General features: G+C 41.6%; 1 protein-coding gene across 3 annotated transcripts in view; it reads left to right on the forward strand.

The window, feature by feature from the left end:
- The first annotated feature begins 3,383 nt into the window (after window positions 1-3,383).
- The window catches only part of USF3 (upstream transcription factor family member 3), a 30,219-nt gene continuing 11,933 nt past the window's right edge, over window positions 3,384-21,669 (forward strand). Inside the window, exons 1-4 of one of the 3 annotated variants that reach the window (XM_068181894.1) lie at window positions 3,446-3,542; window positions 16,579-16,712; window positions 17,549-17,613; window positions 19,581-19,609. In XM_068181894.1, coding sequence (XP_068037995.1) covers window positions 17,567-17,613; window positions 19,581-19,609 — 76 coding nt within the window. In that variant the 5' untranslated portion in view covers window positions 3,446-3,542; window positions 16,579-16,712; window positions 17,549-17,566. Of the gene's footprint in view, window positions 3,543-10,604; window positions 10,683-16,578; window positions 16,713-17,548; window positions 17,614-19,580; window positions 19,610-21,669 lie in introns of those variants that run through there. The other 2 variants (XM_068181893.1, XM_068181895.1) reach the window with 2 other exon arrangements.

Here is a 21,669-nt window from a genome sequence, read left to right on the forward strand (position 1 = left end):
GTTCTGGAATATTTTTGATTGATTAGTGAGCAGTTTGGAAACAGACCAGGTGTCAAGAACTCTGGTTTGGGGTTTATAGGTTAAAAAGTTTAAAGTATTCAAATTAGCTGCTAGTTATTGCAAATCTTGACCACAGTCTTTGAAAAACTGTGGTCTGTATTTGTAAAAGTGACTGGTCTTAATATACAGCACATACTCTTCCATACTGACTTTTCTCAGAAAGGTATTTAATTAAAACTCATCTCTATTCTTAACAATTCCAGTCTCTTCTGTTAAAGCCATTTTTGTCTCTAATTTCACTGTGCTTCTCTTCTGCTTTGAAGTGCCATTTATGAAGTGATGAAGTTGCACTCTGGCCCAGGTTCTGGAGGAAAATAAGTGTTTCCCTAAATATTCTATAGTGTATTCTATTCACTTATTTAAGTTCCTCTGGAAATTGCTTTATCAACAGATGGAGTTGCTGCATTCATTAGAATAACGGTGCAAAAGCAAAGCTCAGGCTCTGAAACTTGTCTGTAGTCTTGAGTGGCTGCTTCCAGCTGTCTTCCCTGACCTCTGCTGGAGGGCCTGGAAGGCACAGCTGGAAGTGAACTGCTACCAAAAGTGCAACCTTCATCACTCCAGCCTCACCAGCAGCTGTAGAGGCTGGAAAACCTTTGCTGTACTTACAGCTGTAGCTGTTCGCCAAACCGTTCTGCTTTTATTGTTTTGTGTGTCTTTCCTTCTCCTTCCTCATTCCAGTTGCCTCTTAGAACAACCTGTACAATACTAGACAACTGAGTTGTCCTTTACAGGGAAACTAGCAGGTATTTCTGATCATTTATGTTGTACTTTCCCAAAGCTTTGCTGGTTCTACAGGCACTCTCATTCTTCTCACTGCATTCAAAACTTGGCAATTTATGGCACCTCTGTAGCCACTCAAGATGTGTTGTTATCTCTGATTTGTCACTGGTACAACTACTTCAAGAACACTTACCACACCAGGATGGAGTGAGTGAGTGGTCAGTAATTCACTTCATGTGGAACACTGGGATTGTTCTGTCTTTTAATCAGTTCTCTGTCCCTGTGAGGACATTATCCTCTGATCCTGCAGTATCTTAGATTACTTTAAAAATCCCTGTCCCAAAGCTCTTACATGAAGTCCTTTTGAGAATCTACCAAACCAATCTTGTCAGGTGAGCATTGTCTTCTGTTTCTGGCAGTATAACTTCCTTTTCCATAGGGATTCTCTAAGTCTATTCAGACCATCTAATCCAGATGCTTTGTAAGGGACAAATGACCTGCCTTATGTTCTTTTCTCTTGCCCCTAAAGAGGCATCAATTCAAACAGATAATGGAATGGTTACTCTATCCCTCTCTTTTCATTCTGCCTTCTTCCCTCCTCCTCAGTGCTTTAACACTGTAAAAGCATTCAGCTTTGCTACCATTCTGCCTGAAGGCATTGTGGCAGCACCAGCTGAAGCTCTCGAAACTGCTGAGTTGCCAGCTTGCTTTAACTCCCTTGAATGTACATGACCCATAGTCCAAGAAACTCCTGCACTGGGATAGGTGCACTGACCTGTGTTCTGATTGCCTGTCAGCTGCTGTATCACATCATAAAGACTTATGCCAGTACTGCTCACTGAATTATTGAACCCAAACCTGCACTACAGCCAAGAATTTAAATAATTTTTAAAAAGGTTAAGAAAAATTGCACTCAAGCTCTTGATTAAGATTCTCTGAAATAAAGCTGCAAAACTTCTTGACTTGTCAAAAGAATAGCAAATTATCTATCCAATGTAAAGCTTTCTTTGCAAGTATTTGTAAAAAAAGCCCTTCATTTTTTCTAACCATCTTGCCATATAATTGTAAATTTGTATTCTCCAAGAGAAACAGGTAGGTTCCTGCTATATGCGATTTCACCTGTGGGTTTTTGCCTGATCCTGGATTTTTGCCACAGTATTTCAGATATTTAACCTGTACTGGTATTGACCACTTACAAACTCAAACGCTATAGATCACAACGAGAGTGTCAGAAGGTAAACTTGGTGTGCTTCTTTGGATGCGGGTGCCTATTTAGTGAAAATCTTCACCAAAAAAAAGCACACTACCCGTTAGAAGAGAAACCTCCCCCCTCACTTTATATTGGAATAAATTGATGGAGCAGTGGCATTTCAGATTTCGCTTGTCTTCCAGTTTGGTTGTGTCATATCAGAACCAAATATGATGAAAAGTGAAAAAGTGCCTTTACATTCCTACTTTACACTTTCAAGCTGGTATTTACAGTAAGGTTAGAATTCCTCTGCAAAAACAGCTTGGGCCTCAATTTTCTTTACAGCTCGCAAATGGGCTTTTTCATTTAATGTCAGCTGCAAGGTTATTTTGCAAGTGGCAGCTATCCAAAATAAAATGGCTTGGGTTATTTAACATCTGATTGCTGCTATGACTCATTTCAGCAGCAGCAGAGTTCTTGGACACTGCTTCAGAAACTTGTCCCTGCTCTATTATGTTTTAAGAAGGCATATGGATACAAGATGCTTTCTCAGGGAAGCAATTGAGCTGGAACTGGGAAACTGCCTTATTATGGGTAATAATTGAATTAGGCATTAGCAGGAAGCAAAAAGTGGGAGTCGTTAATGATCCACAGTCCCTCATTTCATGGATAAAACAACACTTTTCCTAAACTCTGATTTAGGAAATTAAATCTTCCTTCTTCCCCAGAACTAAGCGTGAGCAGAGCGTGTGACAAAGTTAAGGAAAAATGTCTATTAAAGCATCGGTTATGGCACAGAACCGTCACAGGACGTGGCTGGGCCCCTCGTGGACAGCTCCGTGTAGCAAATCTCTAGCCAGCCTTTATCTTTGCTCGCCGCTCCGTCCCAGAACGCCGATTGCCGAGGACGCGGGGCAGCAGTTCAGCGCACAAACGCCGTTCTGCACCAATGAGGGCTCTCTCACACACATACACCCCGCGGCGGAGGTCGGCCAAGGGCAGCGCTCGGGTCGTTCTCGCCCTGGCAGGACGGGATTGTTTCATCTGGCAGCAACACGCACAAAATAAGGCGCGGTGCTTTCCCCGGTGCCGCTGATGCCGCTCAGAACCGACCCAGCGCCGCAGCCTTTGCCGTCCCGCCGCGGCCGCTGCCCCTTTAAGCGCAGCCGCCCGCCCCTCCGCGCGCCTCTTCCCGCTGCGCTCATTGGCCGCCCGGGACGCCGCTCTCCGCCAGTTCCTGTTTCGGCCACCTTACCTCGTTGACGCCAGTCTCTGCCTCCTTGCCCTCTGATTGGCCCGCGCCGCCAATGTTTGTGGCGGCCATTGGCCCGCGCCCGCTCCGCCCCGCCCAGTTGAGGGCGAGCGACGCCCTCTCCGGCCTGGCCCTTGTTGATTGGCCGCGAGGGCTCGCCCCGCGCGCGGCGATTGGCTGCGGCGCGAGCAGCAGGGTGGGCTGCGCGGGCGGGCAGCGGCGCGGAGGCGGCGGCGGCGGCGGGGCCGGCGCGGGGTGTCCGCCCGGCGGAGGATGGTCCCGGCGCTGGGGCCGCCGCGCAGCGCGCCCGGCCCGACCGTGAGTGCCGGCGGCGGGACCGGGGACGGGAGCGGCAGCGGGAGGAGAGGGACCCAGAGCGGCCGCGGCAGCGGGGCCGGGGCGTCGCGCTGGGCCGGGGCCGCGCTCGCCCCGGGATGCCGGTGGGGCCGGTGCCCCTTTGTCCGGCCCCGGTGTGCCCGGCCCGGCCCGGCCCGGGTAGGGGCTGCGGGGCCGGGACAGGCCGAGCGCAGCCGCGGAGCGCGGGCGGCCCGTGGCGGTGCGGCCCCCGGGCGGCCGTGGCGCGGTGGCGGTGCCCGGGCTCTGCTCCCCGGGAGTTGTGCGGCTGCGGGGGCTGCCCGTACCCGGGCTGGGGTGAGGGAAACTCGGGGCAACAGCGGTGAAGGTTTGGAGAGCGGCGCGGTTTGATCGCTTTGCGGTCTTGGTGCTGCCAGACGATTGAGCGTGAGTCGCCGTTCGGGGAGCTCGCTTCGGAGGCAGCAAGAGGCGGGCACTGCGCCTCAGCCTGGCATCTTCCCGGCGTGGTCCGGGACGCGGGATGTTCTGTGCAGCGCGGCGCTGCGCTCGTGTCGAGTGACACCCCCACGGGAGGCTAGCCCGCTTCAAAGGGTGACGTGCCTCTAGGGCCGGCTTTTTTACTTAGGATTCGGTCACTCGTAGCTAACGCTTCTCGCCGGACGTGTTGTAAGCTTGGTCTCCGAAGGAAGGAAGTCTGATGGATGTGTCTTGTCTATTCCTTCTCTGCCTGCTAATTTTAGCTCTCCTGCCGATTTCAGTCAAATTTGCCAGCAGCAGAGGCTTTAAAGAGTTGGAAGGCTTCAGTTTCATGGGAATCAACATTGACAGACACAGAAGTGTTTGTAACTCACAGTTACTGCTCACGTTAAGGGCAGGACACCTAAAATGCAGCTCCCTGTGACAGCACAAATGAACTGAGCCCGTTGACATAGCTATTGTGGGATACAGCTGTGGCACATGATGCCCATTGTCCGGGGAAGTCTGTAGGGAAAAACTGGAAGTAAGGCAAAGAAAAAGGGAATAGTGATGTGTTGAGTTTCTGTCCATAAGTACAAAAATCACAAAACTGTATTTTTGCTTTTCACATAATAGTTTGGACTTCTATTAGACTTCATGTAGACATGCTATTATTAAGTACTTCTAGCAGAGATAATGATGGCACAGTTAAGCATCCAGAAGTCAGGTAATGTAACAGCTTATTTTAGAGACGTGATTTTAGCTTTACTTTTAATGTACAAATCATTGGGACCGCCTTATTTATGTGACTGTGTTACGTAGCACTTCAGCCAACTGCAGAGCCTTGTTCATTGCTCATGAATTGTGTGCAGGAGTCAGACAAATGGGAAGGAAGAAACTTCCTATGAGTAAATGCTTATTAGAAAGATTTAGAACCTTTAATTTTTGATTTTCAATTAGTGCCATAACAGTAACTCATAGGTACATTTTGGGATTAAATACATTTCACAACTGAAAATATGTTTGCCACTGAATGGGAAATAAGCATAGAAAAATGCTTGTGTTGTGAGCATGATTTTTAAGGTGCTTGTATTCAAAATATCATGTCAGGTATGTGGAACAGTACAAGAACATTGCAAATTTTGAAGTGTTTGGAAATTACTTATTCCCTTAGAGACTTACTTATTCCCTTAGGTTATGGATACATGGGAAGATTTTAACGGAGTAGATGAAAAATGGTGGTGGATCCTGGAGGAGTCTGACAGGTGCAAAGAGATAACTAGGATGTAAGTTTTTGATAGTGGCTTTGCTGCTTTGATTCCTGGTGTTTCAAGTAGTGTTCTGAGGAGCTGGCCAGGCACACGCTGAAGGGACTGTCACTTGAGTGGCCCTGTGACATGTGCCTGGCCCACGCCTGCTGTGTGCATTGTGGACTCTCATTTGTAGCTGCAGTTTAGCTGTACTCTGAAATGTCTTGGATTCAATGTCTGTCTTGAATCTTGGGAACAAGAAGGTAAAGATTTTGTGGATGTGTTCTGCTGGCACTGCTAGCTGAGCTACTCCAGCTGTTCTTCACCTCAGCTCTTCTTAGGTGAATGAGAGGGATGCTCCTGACTCCTTTTAGGCAAAGGAGTTACAGAGGTACTTTCTTGAGCATTGTTTAGATGGTTTCTCTCCATGTGCTGAAGTTGTAAGAGCACCTCTGGCTTCCACATATTGAAGTACAACGAATTAGGCTACAGAGAGATTTGGGGATGGTGCATTCCAAGTATTTAAGTATGCTTTTAATTTGCAGAGTGCCTTGATACAAAGTGTGTGACATTGTAATCAATCATGTCCCACTTAGATATGAATTAATACAATGTATGAGTTGAAGCTGAATGCTGTCCAAAGAAATAGACATGCGAGGAAGTCAAGGGCTGGGACGTGCTGGATTTGTTTGACAAGAGCCATTCTGTGGTTTAATTTTTGTCCAGTAGTGCTTTTTAAGGTCTTAAAAATAACTTTGTAAGTGACACTTGATTGCAGGGAGGTATAAGAAGCATAGCATTTGATACAAAGGGTTTCCCAATGAATCATGTTTGGTTGTGTCACAAGAACTTATGAAAAGTACCACAAAGTCTCTGCCACTTTGAAGGATAGTGACACCTTTCAAAATAGGAAAACATGTTCCTGAGGGATTTAATTTGATTAAAGGAATCACAGACACAATTGAGATGAAGAATTTATAAAATGACTGGCAGTACTGTGGATGGACAGTCCATCAGGCTGGAGGCAAGTACACTTCTTCGGAGCCCTGAGATTTATAACTGGAGTTGTTATGAAAAGATCAGGAACATTAAAGCTGTTAGATTGTATGCATGCACACATTTACACATCCATTTTCATTTAAAAGCCTGGGTTGTATGCACATCTTCACTGGCATTTTCATCAGGGACATGGCTCAGTAGTGTTATTTAATTGAAAACTGTCTCATCTGAAACTCTGCGCCATGATATGTATTCAGTTTTAATGGGGGGAGTTTTCAAGCAGTGTTTGAGTTATTTCAGATTACAGTAAAACATGTAAAGGTCTCAACTCCTTGATTAGGAAATGTTGTGCAGTGCCCAGTTTATGTAATGCTGACCTAACTTGATGTTTAAAATGCAATTCCAGCTTTTATGTGTGGATATAATGTGTCCAAAGTGCACTTTGGTTTGCTACCTTACCAGTGTAGTGCTGTTGTCATGCTTAGAGTAAGCACAAAAGAGGTTCTGCTGTGTGCACAAGATTGACAAATTGTGTGTAAACTGGGTTTGCTTCCTGAATGAAAAGCCATGGCTTTAGTTCTCTAAGGTGAATGAGTTACTTTTGCAGCCATGACTTATGATAGCAATCTCTTACATCAGCCACGCTGGGTGCCATTGTGGTTCAGATAAGAAGAAAGTACTAGGCTGCTAAAAATGTTTCTTGGTTCCTGGTAACAAGTGCCTTTCTCACTCAGTTACTTGAACTTCTGTCAGGTTAACTGACCAGTTGAAAACCATTAATTGAAATTGGCTCCAGCTGAAAGCACATCTCAGTCATATTGGTATTCTGATAACCTGAATGGGTTCTTTGTGGTCCCTCTCTAGTGAGGCTGGAATGATCTAAGTATGGAGCTATTAACTTTTAGGTCTACATCCAGGTTCCTCAGAACCTATGATCCATATTTCCAGCTTTTGGTGTGGTGGGCAATGCCATGAAAAGATTATAGAAAACATTGTCCATTAGCCTGGTGACACACTTAATAGAAGTGTAAAGCTTTTATGGGGAGAGGAGAGCTTAAAGATTTGTTTATTCTTCAAGTAACTGAAGTTCAAGTGAAAATAATAACTGTCCATTCGGGGTGTCTGCCTGCATCTGTAGTCTGTAATTTGGTTGGCTTCAGGGACACCTAATTCATGCCAGCCTTCAACCTTTGAAGTTGGACTCTGCTTTCCTTTCATGCATCAGTGAAGCTGTTAGCTAGAAACTGAACACAGTTCTTGTGCAAAGCTTCATGCTACAGCTCTTCTTGCTCATTTCCTCCAGTAGTAAAATGGTGCTCCAAATCAGCAGCATAATTTTTTCACTATTGGAGTGTCCTTAATAGTCAGAGATGCTTTAATTCAGAAATGTTTAAATATTATGTATCTATCGCTTAAATACCTCCTTCTTCCATGTAAATCTCTCACCTGCTGGAAATTCTGGGACTTCTTGTGTAATTGGAGAAGCTTAACTAGTTTTGGCATCATCTTGGGTCATAGTTTCACAAATATTAAGCCAGCACTGCCACCATGAGAATCAATCTTGTTGTTTCAGTGTATTTATTTGGGAGTGTGGGGTGTCTCTGTGTAAGTAAAAAAAAATAAAAGTAAATTTTAAAAAGTAAAAAGTAAATTTTAAAAAATGAAAACAAAGTAAATTTTAAGTTGAAGTAGTGTTCTCATCTGGCTCCTGGCTGAGGAGTGCCAGTGAACCAGAGGAGAGGCTGCATATCTCAGCATTATTTTGAAGGAGCTGGGGCAGTAGGGGAAAATAATCTTCACAAGTATTTTCCCATTATTGCTAGGAGAAATGGGCTGATAGGAATTTCATGCAGTTCAGCAAGGGCAAAATCCTGCACTTGGGCAAGAACAAATCAGTCCACCAATATATGGTGGGGGCCATGGTGCTGGAAAGCACTTTGGCAGAAAAGGACCTGGTGGACACCAAGTTGAGCACGAGCCAACAAAGTGTCCTTGTGGCACAGGTAGCAAATGGACCCCATTCGATACAGGAGTGTCAGCCAGCTGAGGGAGGTGATTCTTCCACTGCACTTGGCACTGGTGAGGCCACATCTGGCATCTTGTGTTGAATTTCAGGTTCCCCAGTACAAGAAAGACATGGGTGTACCATAGAGAGTCCACTGAAAGGCCACAAGGACAATTAAGGTACAGGAGCATATCATGTTGAGAGGCCAAGGGAGCTGTGATTGTTCAGCATGGAGAAGAGAAGGCTCAGGGAGAATCCCACCTGTAAATTGTCTCAAGAGGCTCTACAGTCCATCTTACTTTGTGGTTTTTCTCTTTTATTCTAGGTGGGAATGGGAAGACTGTGTGTTTCCTAGCTTGGAAATATTAAATGTGTGAGCTATCCCTTGCTAAGGAACGCAATGGGGCTCTCCTACTCCTAGTTTCACTTTAAGGTATTTTTGCCAAGTCAGTCTTAAGTGGCAATAGGCAGATGATTTCACACAGTTATAGAAGAAGAAGATAGAGTAGAGGTAAGGCATTTTCATTTTATGGAATGATTTTTAAATGAAGTAAAACTTGCAGGATTGTGGTATCAGTCTGTCCCCTTTATCCATTCCTTTCAGACCTATGCAAAGTAGTAACTTGGAAATCTGGCTTTAGTTTCTTCTCCATTGTCAGTGGTAAATTTCTACTGTAGTCTTATTTGCTTTTCCTTGTGCTTTCAGAACTACTTATTCACCCTGGATAGCTCATGTACAGTAATTCTCCTAAGCTAAATAAGTAGTTCCTAAAGTGGTGGAATTATTGAATTCACGTTTTCTATGGATTTACACCTAGTAGTTGTATTCTCTTGTGTCTAACATGCATTGATTTTGAATTTCCTCTTTGAAAGTGTTATGAAAGTGTGCTTGCTTTCTCTGGTCATCTGGGCCCAGATAACTTTAGTTTGGGCCCCTCTGTTAAATATAATTAAAATAATGTGCAGCTTTATTCCTCCCAGTATTATTCAAAACTGTCAAGCATCCAGATTGCAAGATGAGTCCTTTATTCCTGGAACTGAAGTAATTGCCCAGTGCACCCACGTCATGGGTCCAAGAAAAAAACCTCTGAAAAGCAAAGGTGTAATTGCATTTGAGGCTGTGAAGAGAATGAGCCCTCTGTCCACTACAATATTTTTTTAGTAGTCTGCCTATAAAATGTACATTGCAAAGTTGTGGACGTTCTGTTTGGTTTTCATGGGTTTGGCAGCAGAGTGTGTGTATACTTGTTTTTGAAAGCTCATTGAAGTGTAATAGTGAGCTTCTTTGATGAGCTTATACATTAAAACTGAAATTCTGGTTTTTGGTACCTTCTACCTCAGCCATTTTTGCCCTTGGCCCCATTAAGATTCATAGAGAAATCCCTTAGCTCTGGAAGGGTAGGGTTTGTAACAGAATCTCAGCATTGATCTCTTCTGCATATTGTAGTGGAACTTTGTAGTACAGGCCCATAGAATATTGCTTGCTATATCATGAACCCTTGATGTGTTCTTAGTTTGTGTCAGATTTCTCAAACCCCAAGCCTATAAAATATTTAAGAACTTGACTGTGTAATCCTTTGTACTGAATGACTCATATGTGAAAAGATGAATTTAAAAATTTGACACAAACTCTCTGGATGCCCTAAACATTTTGGCTATAGGATATTTCGCACTGCTTGTTAGTTAAGGTCCTCAGGAGAAAGCAGCAAGGCAGTTTGGCACGTGGGGACAGTATGTGGTTTTATAAAAAGACTCTGTGAGGATCCTTTGTAGTTGAAGAACAAAAAGAGCTCAGCTTAAAACCAAAGCAGTGAAGCAAAGAATACTGCTCTGGCTAAATCATTGTAGCCAAAATGCATGTTTTTATGTTGTAATTCTAAATTGGTTGTCAGGCTCTGTGACAAGATGCTGCTCTTTGGATAGAGATTTCATTTGGAGATAAGGTCACATAAGAAAGCAGAATTGGATGGGCTCTCTCTGGAACAGGTTGCCCAGGAAAGCTGCAGATGCCCTATCCCTGGAAGTGTTCAAGGCCAGGCTGGATGAGGTTATCAGCAACTTGGTCTAGTGGGAGGTCTCCTTTCCCATGGCAGGGGAGTTGGAATGAGATGATTTTAAGGTTCCTTCCAACCCAAACCATGTTATGACTCTATGACTTACAGCTTCTACATTTTTCTGGTCAGTCTTTGGTGTTTCAAATACAGTTTTCATATATGGCTGGGTTCCTGAGTTATAAATAACCATCTTGGTCACAGTATTTGGGGGCCATGATGACTTGTATGTTTCAGCTCTTTTCTGGAAAAGAATTACTTGCTCTTTAGGCAGCATGCTGCTGCAAGGTTGGGCTCACCAACAGCTGCTCTTGCCCAGGAGCGAGTGGGAGAGCACTCTCAGCCTCAGCCTGGTGCAGGCAATCTCTGCCATCTGATCCAGGTAACCTAACCCTAACCCAAAGAGAGGTGATGACCTGTGGTAGGAGGAACTTGCCTGCAATTCACTTTGTATCCTCCTAGCTTTCACCATCCAAACACACTTGTGGCTCCTTTGTCAAGCGCAGCATAATTAGATGTTTGTCTTCTCTTTGAAAATCCTTTGGTTTTGAGGTGTACCACGGATCATTGGGCATTGGAAGCCAGGGAGATGAGCACTGTCTTGCAACACAGAGACATTTCTCACATTTTCGCACTTCCTTAGTGAAATTGGTATGTGGTAACTTGTGAATCTCAGCACAATACATGGAGAACAGGGGATCAGGAGGATTTCCCTGATCATTCCTTTTTGATTTCCTAAGGAAAAGAGTAATGTTCCCCTTATTTTGATCCAAAGTAGCTGAAGATGTGGTTTAAGGTGAGAGCTCTGGTCTTTGTGATTGTGGCTTGTGCACTGGCTGCATAATTACAGCTCTTTAGCTCCCAAATGCCTGTTTCCCTATAACAATTGCTCCAGAGCACAGGAGATGGTTCTTGTCTTCCTTTACTTGCACCGTGTGCACTTCAGTTTCTTTGCAGTACCAAGATCATCTGCAGAATGTGAGAGGGTGGCAGCAGCTCTCATCTGGGTGCAACATGCACAGAGGTACTTCTCCTTAAATATTTTCCAGACCATGTACAGTGAGTAAGAGACTTGGTTTTGTGGACATGAGTTCTATCTCTGCCCTTCCTCTAAGAAATGATGCTATACTTAGGAAGACTTGGGAGGGAATAACAGTAGACAAAGAAAAATAAATATGAGATGTGGATTTTCAGGTGATTAACAGGGAAGTTTCTTTTTTTTTTTTTCTTCTTATGAAGTTTTCTTAAGCAGATCTGGTCAGGTTTTCTCAGAATGACCCTACACCAATGCTGTCCTAAAACTGCTTGTTACTAAATGGTCAGTGCAATTGCCATTGATATTTTTAAAATTACTAATGAAAAAATAAACTAATGTAGATATGAGGGAATATGACTTGAGTAATTACCCTTTCTCTTCCTCTGAGGCCATTACAAAAAAACCCTAAACATTTTCTTTCTAGTTCTCTTGCATGTTCTTGTATAAAAGCCTTACTAAAATGTATTGCTTTAAGTCAGCAGGAGGAAAAATACTAATTTATTTGAGTTCAGATAATGCAAACAGAAGAGGCATAATAAAAATATCTAAAAGCAGTGAAGTTTTCTTGCTATCTGTTATTTACAAGCACATTTAAAAAATAGAAGTTGCCCCATGTAACAAGTTTTAGCTTATTGGCTTTGGTTTTCTTTTCTTAGCTTTTGCAGAAGCTCTGGGAACAGTTTGGTTGGTCAGAGAAACTCTCAACTGGTTTGCATCAGGAATATCTTCCTCAGCACAAGGAGGCAGTGCCCACTCTGAGCTGGTCAGCCAGCACACCCATGCTGCAGAGCTGGTCACAGACCCAGCCTTGTCCAGTCCCTCACCTGACCTCGCTCCTCCTCCTCTGCTCACTCCCAGGTTTTTGTAAACACCTGGGAACTTCATCTCTTTGAGAGGTTGCAGTTAGGTCAGTCAGGGGGCCCAGCTGTTGTGAGGGAGTGGATTAAGGGACACAGTAACAGGGAAATCTCGATTTCTTCTGAAACCAAACTGATAGATTTCTTTCCTCCTGTCAGGAAAAATAGCCTTTTTCATTTTCTCGTATGATAGTCTTACCAGGTTGCTTTGATAGGCCACAGTAGTTAATACACACAGGTAACAGTCACAAAGGTCAGCTTTGAGTTATGTTTCCTGCAGTCATTTTATTAGGTAAATACAAAATTAGAATAGAACCATTCCAAGGGGAATAAAGAAAGGGCAGTAAATTTTTGTCTCCTGATCTCAAGGGCATCCTGCTTGTCATTAAAAGCTTGGTCTAAAGCTGATTAAAGCTAGCCTTGTTCTAAAACATGCATGGAAGATTGGAGAAATGAGCTCCAGCAGTTGCTTGGATGAAGAAGACAGTGTCTCAGGAAAAAAGCATTTGAGTAGTTCTTGTCTATGCCTTGGAATTGATCTTAGCTTTACGTTAAAGCTGACTACATGAGGTATACAAAACCAGTAAGAACTGTAAGGCTGAAGCAGTGTCACAACATAAGCTTGCTGAAGGATATTAAGAGGAAGAGATTCGGAGTGCTGGTAGGTTTGCAGAATATGTGTAGTCGCATATAAAAACTGTTCTTTCTGCCTGATGCAGAAGAATAGAACGGCTATACTAATTTGAGGAAGATTGTTTTGTGCAGCCAAAGATAACAGATTGGAATAATTATTTTCTTTTTTTAAATTAATATTAAGTTTGGAAACAATTCCTAAATAAGGAGTGAGAAAATAATGCCATATAAAATAATCTAAATTAACTTTTTCCTGTATTTGCTGAGTGCGTGTTTTGAAGAAGAGATTTCATAAAATTTGCTAAACACTACCTGGAAAGATGGGTGGTAGACATGAAGATGCTTAAATAAATTGGTTTTCAAGTTTTATACCCAATGTTTCAGAACTGTAGAAGAGATTAAATTATGTTAAATTTAAATCTTCAGAACACAAAGCATCCTTTAATTTCTGAGGATGACATTGCATTTAAATTAAAATCAGTATTTTAGGTTGGTGTTTTGAAAGCTGTTAACTACATAAAGCTTAAAGGAAGCTTGGTACTAAATAAATATAAATGATGAGTTACAGCTTCTTCATCTGTTTTAAGAATTTGGATTTTGCTACAGTTTCTCTGCAGACATTCAGTTGAGTTAAGTGAGCATATTTAATGAGTGAACTTAAAATACATTTGTCTCTGAGCTCATGAGGCAAATACATGTCTTCTGCTTTAGAGAATCCATGAAGGAATCTTGATGAAGAAGCAATACTTGATGTGGAAGAAGTAAAGGAAAACCCACTGTCAAAGCTCTGGTCATACAACAGCTGAGGGGGAGAAATTGAGACAGTGCAAGCATTCACCAACCCTCAGAAATCTCCACCTAGGCAGTATTTTTATTTTCTTTTTAATTCACAAAGCCCATATTTTCAGCAACCCTTAAGAAAACCTCCTCTCTGGTATTGCCAGCTTGAGCTGTTCTGTGGAGTATCAAGTAAAATGCAAAGGTTTCTGTCCTTACAGAATAAGAATGGGAAAAAACAACTTCAGTTCACCGTATTTTTCACGGTACAATCTATCACTAGAAAGCCCAGAGTTTTATACAAGTGTTGTTTAACAAATTTAACCACCTCTTTTCAGTGGAGCTCGAAATAAACTAATTGGTTCATTAGATAATGTGTACAGCCTTGCTTTTTGCTCTCAGGACCATGAAAGTGGGAGCACTGGTTGAGTGGAAAACTGAAAAACTTCACCTGAAGTAATTCCACAGTTAAGTGAAATTAGGGTAAGAGTCACAGCCTTTCTATGCCACATCTCCTATATGAAATGGGCTGCAGATCCCAGTGGAAATTAAGCATATAAAATGCAGACTTTAAGTTTACATTTGTGAGGCTTATACACTCAGTGTGGCAGCAAATGGCTTGAAATATAAAGGGAACAGCATCAATTAAAAAAAAGGACAGAGGAAGAAGAAAAAAGTAGGGTCTATGACATGTAGTAAAGATTTTCTATTCTTTTTCAGAATAAAAAAATGGTTAGAAACAGTATTAATAAATTACAGCAAAATTTTTCACTAAGGCCTTGTCTATCCTTCTTCCAGAATGCTGCATACAATGAATTGCTGAATCATTTCAGCATCTGCTCAGCACAAAGAAATAAGGCAATTGGAATGTTGTGTATATCATGACTTTGGGAGATAGGGATGGCTGCTGTTAAGAAAGAGAGCTTTGCTGAGTGGACACAAAAGAAGCCAAAATATAGGAGTAAGGAGAATTGATGTCAGGAGGGAGAAGAGGGTGCTCTGACTTAGGGCAAGGAGTAGATGGGGTTGTGAATGTGTTCTGGACTGTGCAGCAGGAGTCAGAACAGCCATGTCTGTTCTGGGGAAGGGTATTTGTGGGTGACTGCTTTTTTATGCCCTTACCTTCACACAGTTCTGCTTCGTCTGTAGCCCTGCATGGTAGCTGGCCATCTAAATCCACATTAATGCTTTCTGTGTTAAATACACTGCAAAACAGAAACAGTCCTATGGTTTTCAAGCTGTATAAATTTGCAAGATAAAAAAAATATGGTTGTTTGGTGAATACATTAGTCTTTCAAAAATGCTAAGTTCACCAAAACTAAGACTTCTTTTATCTTTTTCCTCCGATTTCCAGCATACTTGCTATGGTCTCATAATGCCCACTAACAGACACATCAGCTCTGTGTTTATAGGTGGTGCAGAAATCAAGAAACAATCCAGCACCTTCCTTTTTCTAAGCATGTTTGAGAGCTTTGCTTTACCAGAACTATGCCCATATGCTCACATCCTCACTGAACAGAAACAGTACTGTACACAGCAAATTAAATGACCCCTTTGCCTCCTTGAGTAGTTATTTCACCTGCTACACAAGGTGCTGCCTCAGTGATGGTTGGATGAGTGCAGTGTCACCAGGCAGCTGCTCTGCTTCTCCTGTCTCTGCTGGTAGCCTTAATGGCTACAGATCCTGCTGGGCTGCTTTGGCACACTGGAAACTGCTGAAAGGAGGTGTGCTGGCCTCAGTCACTCTGTGTACACCTGAACATCTCTCTGGCTGACAACAGTGTCCAAAAGATGGTTGGGCTCTAACATTTTTGTTTTGTTTTTTTTGTTGTTTGTTTTGTTGTTTTTTTTAATAATAGAAATCATCCACTAAGGTCTCCCAGTTAACCCCTTCATCATCACCTGGTACAGTGAATGCAGGTAGAATCAGTGAGTAAGTACTACTGACCATCACCAGCTGTACCCAGGAGGGATAAGTTATAGATGCCTTGGGTGGGAAACTGGCTTTCCTGGCTTTCAGGGTTGTGAGTTTTTACTAACTTGGACAACCTGGCATAACAAGTGGATTGCTCTTACTACATATAAACTCAAATAAATTTGTTAGTGAAGTAAGTTAATTGGATTTAAAGGAGAAGAAATCTTGTTTTTAAGATGAGGTAACACAATTTATAGGAGTGTGCTGAAGCTGCACCACTGCTTTATCCCACAGTAAAAGACTGTTAACTCTGTCAGGTGTTTTCATAATTTATGCAGGGGTTGGTCAGTGGGCACAGAGAAAGCAAAGTCCGTGGAGGGATATAAATAGAAAGGGATGTGCTCCCATTGCTGGGCTGGAGAAGGCTGTGGTGACTGTGTTTAGGTAGGCTCTGTGTAACACCCAGTGGGGCAATGGAATGCTGTAACTCCTCTCAGAGAGGATCGTGTCCAGTTTTGTGATGGTGTGAACACTTTTGTGTAGGTGGAGTTGAATTATGTTTCTGAAACCTTCAGGCACTTTGCGTTCCCTGAGCTGGATCTATTCATAGGTTGTTTCCTGTTTGCTTTATTTTATGGTTTGCCAACATCTCCCAAGTCTTCCCTGGAATAGAAAAAGTACTTCAGGATTAGAGTGGTAAACAGCATTAGCCCTAATGTTTCTCCTCCTCTAATCTTTACTGAATGTATTTATTGAATGCATTCAATTAACTTCTAGAGTATAAAGGCTGAAAAGCAGTATCTGAATTCAGTTCTGGTACAATACAGATTATTTCTGTTAGTTTCTCACACACACACACAGAGGTGTGTGCACAGAGCACTTTGTGAAGTGTATGCTTCAGTGTTTTGGGAGCTCCATAGGTGTCTGGCTTTCTGGTTTGTAAGGATATTATTTTGGGGATTTGTTTTTGATGTCAGTGCCAATAGTGGTAGGCTCAGTTTACATTAAGAACTGCTTGGTTTTTAAAGTTATATTAAAAACCACCCCCACTTCATTGCAGTCCAAACAAACAGACAAAAAATACCCTAAAGATATGAAGCCTGTTGAAAGAAGCAAATGAGCTTTTCAGGAGGAGCCAGAGAAAGGTGAAGCCACAAGAACTTTGAGGGCCCATGGGAAGAGTTGCAATAACAGGTTGGTTGGTGAGAGTGAACAGAGCTGTGAAAGTAAATACAGAGCTCAGACATATCAAAAACCAGATCTGTTTTTTCCTGTTGTCATCCTGTTGTCACAGTACATTTATGTCACTTGCTCTCTAAAATTTATTTCTCTGGTAGATATTCATTGACTTAATCTCATCTTTTGTGTATTTTTATAATATATTTGTTTGTCTAAATACAGGCCACCAATCTGTTCAAGACGAGGACAAGTTAGATGCGATTCATTAGGCTGTTAGGGATAACTTTAATTCATAACTTTAATAATAGCTTAATTTTATATATCTGAGAGCTTAGGGGTGTCATTTTTGGTTGTTCTAAGGTGTACAGTAATTTAATAGCAAGTAAGTTGTGTAATCTGCTGCATTAAGAGCAGTATAAATTTGTAGTTAACGAAATGTCCTCATTGTAGCTTGTTTTTTGCTTAGCATTCATATTTTATTTTGAACTGGGAATTGAATGCATATTCAGTGAGGAAGGCCTGATAAGAGCGAGTTCAGCTGTTCCTCCCATTTGAAAAGCTGTCATATACTCTTAACTATCCTTTCTGTTTGCTGAAAGTGGTTGGGATTATAATGGGTTGGGAAATGGAAACCAGTTCATCAGAGACTGGTTTTGCAAAACATCTCGATAGGTAAAGTGCTTAATTTTTAATGTCACAAAATCAACTGCTCTGAGTTAAGGGGATGGATTTGTGTCTACAGGGTAATAGAGCCCCGTCCCTGTGGTCCAAGGCAAAGCCACGTAAATGTTATGGGCTAAGGATTCAGAAAAGTGCAGGACTTGTTAATTCCTTCCATGATTTTTCCTCAGGCTCTCTTCTCCGAAACCATGCCAGAGATGACAGAGAATGAGACACCTACTAAGAAGCAGCATCGGTGAGTTCCTGTGGGAAAATACGATTTCCTAGGTCTGTAGTCTGCAGTCATGTTGCAGTTACAAAGTTTCTAGATAAAACTTTGGCAGTAAGGGTAAGGACAAGAAGTTCTGTGTGTTCATCAGCGTTGATCCAAAAGCTTCTCTCTTGCCCTGTCTATGCCAAACTATTTGTTAAAGATATATCTACCTGGGTCACTTAGGCAAAAGAGATTCTTTAATTATTTCACTGACTGTTCCGATGTGTGTAAAATTGCATTGCTGCCTTGGTTAGAGCACAGCCTCTATTTTTGTGGAGGCTCCTTGTAGATATCGGGGGGTAACTAACTATACTAATTTCAACAGGGTAATTTAGATCTCTTCCTCAACTCCCAGTGGAATCTGGATCTTACATCTCAAATCTCTGCAGGAACTCAAACTACACTTTGAGGTTGTACAGCAACACTACGGACCAAACTTTGTAACAAAGAGACTCAACATTCACTAGAACTTTTCCAGACTTTTGTTCCGTTGTATTAACATGGGTGATCTAATACCTGATAGGTAGAGAAGTTCTTCAGTCCTTAGTTAAATGCAGCATTCATCTTACACTAGTTAACCATGTAGGATATGATTTATGATTAATAAAAGCTCAGAGAGAACACTGATTTGTCTTACAGAAGGCTTTTCAGTCTTTGCAGATTTCGCAACTCTTTCTTACCTGATAATAGAGTATTTTGTGTTCTGTAATGGTAATGTCAACCAAAGGACAGCTGGGTCTGTCCAGTCCTTATATTTTTTGCATATTTAGTATCAAGGATCATCATTAAGCATCATTTCTTAGCAGATGTCTCTGGGTCTGACCTGTAGCAGTAACATTACTGTCTCGCAATCCTTGACTAAGTTACTCTAGGTGCACGCTATCTTTAGTGAGTTACCAGAAATCAGTATCAACTCAAAGCACAAAGGATATACTGTGCCTCATGATTATCACACCTCTTCCACATGTATCATGCATTCTTACCTTAGATTCCTAGTTACATCTGGACTGTTCTGTAACAGTCAAAAAGGACAACAGAAGATCACAGAATAATGTTACTCTGTTTTTTTGCATACCCAGCAGACATCTAGACTGAGAGTGTGCTGCTGGACAGAAGTTTTTTGAAATTGTTTTTTTCTGGAATTTTGCTTTTTCCAGAAAACACGTACTTTGCTTTACTGTACTTCCTGGAAGTATTTGTCTTAGTGCATGTGTATAGTGCATCTTATTTATATGTGTAGAGTATACATTTGAAATTTATTGACTGCCAGTAAAGCAATTTGGGGCATTGCACAATGATTGTTGCCATCAGTCCAGTAGTCCCAGGTGAACATCTGAAACCAAACACAACCCCTCACATGCCCAAATCACACCTATTCAGAATTTTGAGACAGTAAAGACCAGCAACTGCAGAGGAACAGTATTTTTGGTTTCTCTCACAAAGGAAGCCTCTTTGACACCAGAAGCTATGATGTTTGAAAGCAATGTGGCTGGAAAATCAACTTGCATGGTAAAGTTTTCTCTGGTTTCAGTGATCAAGTGAATGTAAAAGCAACATTTCAGACAAATACTTAACTGTCTTGTTCCTCAGAAACAAAACTATTTTTAAAAATCTTCGGCCTTTTTGAACACGTCATACTGTATCAGGAACATAAAAACCCAGCTCTCCACTATAAATATGTACCAATAATCAGGTGGAGCATTACACTGTGCCATGTTATATTGCAAATGATTTAAGTCTGACCATTAACAAATTTTTGTTAGAAACTGTCTAATACCAATGTCTAAGAACATCTCATTGTGACTTCTGCTGTTCTAGTTCACAGAGCAGATTATAATATTTAGTATTTTTAGTTGTTATAGAAATAATATAAGAAATATTTGTTTGTATGCAGATCTTTAACCTTAACCTTCAGTTTCCCATGAGTCTTTTCTCTTTATGTTTCACAGAAAGAAAAACCGGGAGACACATAATGCAGGTGGGAACATCATGCTTTGCTGTTTGGTCTGGAAATAAGCACAGACACTTTGGAGTAGTAAAACATACTTTACATGGAGATGGTTCCTCCATAGGAGTTTAGTACACTGAAAAAGCTTCACCCTACCAAACACCTTTCTGTGTCCTTGCATAAAATATCTGTGCAGATTGTTTCTAGTTTGCTGGTTTCCACAGTACAAAGTTAAAGTATGAAGGAGCACCGTGCCCCTGTCTTTCCAAAGCTAGTAAATTAAGAAGTAAACAATTTCAGCTGTGTTCAGTTCCAAAGGAAAACAACTGCACAGGCATTCACATGCAACCAATATCCACTTCTGTCGAAACAGAGACAGGTGTCCTACCTGAGAGCTTTAGAGGCTGCTTGGATTAGAAGTATTCCTCTAGTATATCTCTAAGGCACCCACTTGGATGTTGACACCCCCGAAGTTCTGTGCAAATGGTGGCTGTATGTTGTAGGAGTCACATCCCTTGGGCAGCACCCAGTGTCTAGTGCCAATGGCATCTTCTACAAGTAGGAACAGAAAGATGGACTGGGGAGGAGTCTGGCAGGCTTTGGGCTGGTTTATCTAAAAAAACTGATTGTGGTTCTTCTTTTACCTGAACACCAATATCACATGATCTTCACAAACTCAGCTGGAAAAACCACTGAGCGGTTTCCATGTGAAGCCTGTGCAGTGTTGTTCTTGTTGAGTGTGCTCAGGGTGTGGCCAATTTCTTAAGAATTAAGAAGGATCAGGAAACAGTCTTAGCAAGTTTACTTCTAAGATGGTTGGCCTCACTGGAATTCCCAGTTCCTGTTTCACTTGTTGATAGCTTTCCAAAATCTTTATCACCTGGGCTGAACTCTGCAGTTCCTTCCAAGCCTATACTTTCTTTGTCATTAATATATAGAAAAGCTGAGGAGAGTGTTGCAAATATTACTAAAACAAAAGAGCACTTCACAAACACTGTGATATCTGTATGCATTAGTAAGATATATAAAGATTAAATCCCAAGTGGTCCTGTGTTTTAATTTTTACAGAGGTGCTCTAATTTATATGGTAAATTTCTTGCATAAGAAACTTTGTCTTGCTGTGTTTAGTGTATTTAGGCCTGTCTCTGTCAATGCCAGCAATCTCTCCTGAAATACAAAAAAAAAAAAAAAAAAATTGTTTGAGAAAGGTAAATTGAAGTGACAGGCTACTGAAAATAAGACTATTTAAATTAAATTAGTGAGTCTTTTGTAATGGAGCAAAGTGAAATACACTCACCTGCAGGTCACGGTTTGTTTCTGTGTGCTACTAAAAGCAGAGCAACTGCACAAATCAAAAAGTTCATTCAGCACCATAAACAAACAACACAATGGTTTGCGTCCTGACAAAGCTATGACAGAACTTTTTCCATTTTTTTTAAAAAGACATCTAATAGTTTTAAGTTTGCATAGAACATGATAACATTTCAGTAAAAAAAAATAGATGCGCGAGAGTTAACTATATTTGAAAGAGGCTGACTGTGGTGGATGGAAAACAGAGATGCTGTCTGTAAAAAACATGCCCAGAGATATTTACACTCCTAGACTTACAGTGTAGACCCTTTCTGCCAATATTCAGACCTATTGAAGAGGTAAATGGTATCACTAGAAGACTATAAATGAAGCATTTTTTGACCTTCTCCAAAATAGGTATTTCATTGGAACTACTCTCCATTCAATGTTTTCTTTACTCCCAGCCGGTTTGACCTTATGGAACAGTTAAACTTTTGGACATAGAAAAGAGTAACTGATAGTCCATCTACCTAGAGCTTCAGCTATGTTCAGTGTTGGCTGGCTACTCTGTTAGTATAAATTTAAAATTTAGCCTGAAGACTGGTGAAATCTACATTATTTCTCTTTTGGTGCTAAATTTGACATTAGAATTTAAGAGTCATGGGTTTGCTTCCCAAATCTGAAACCGATTCTTTCCATAATCTTTGTTCATTTGCTTTCTGTATGTGTAAATTTAATCAAATCTGCCTTATGAAGAGAGTGTCATAAAACTGTGTTAGAAAGGAGTTTCAAAACATGAA

The sequence above is a fragment of the Anomalospiza imberbis genome, chromosome 2, assembly GCF_031753505.1.
Source record: "Anomalospiza imberbis isolate Cuckoo-Finch-1a 21T00152 chromosome 2, ASM3175350v1, whole genome shotgun sequence".
In the NCBI taxonomy this organism is placed as follows: domain Eukaryota; kingdom Metazoa; phylum Chordata; class Aves; order Passeriformes; family Viduidae; genus Anomalospiza; species Anomalospiza imberbis.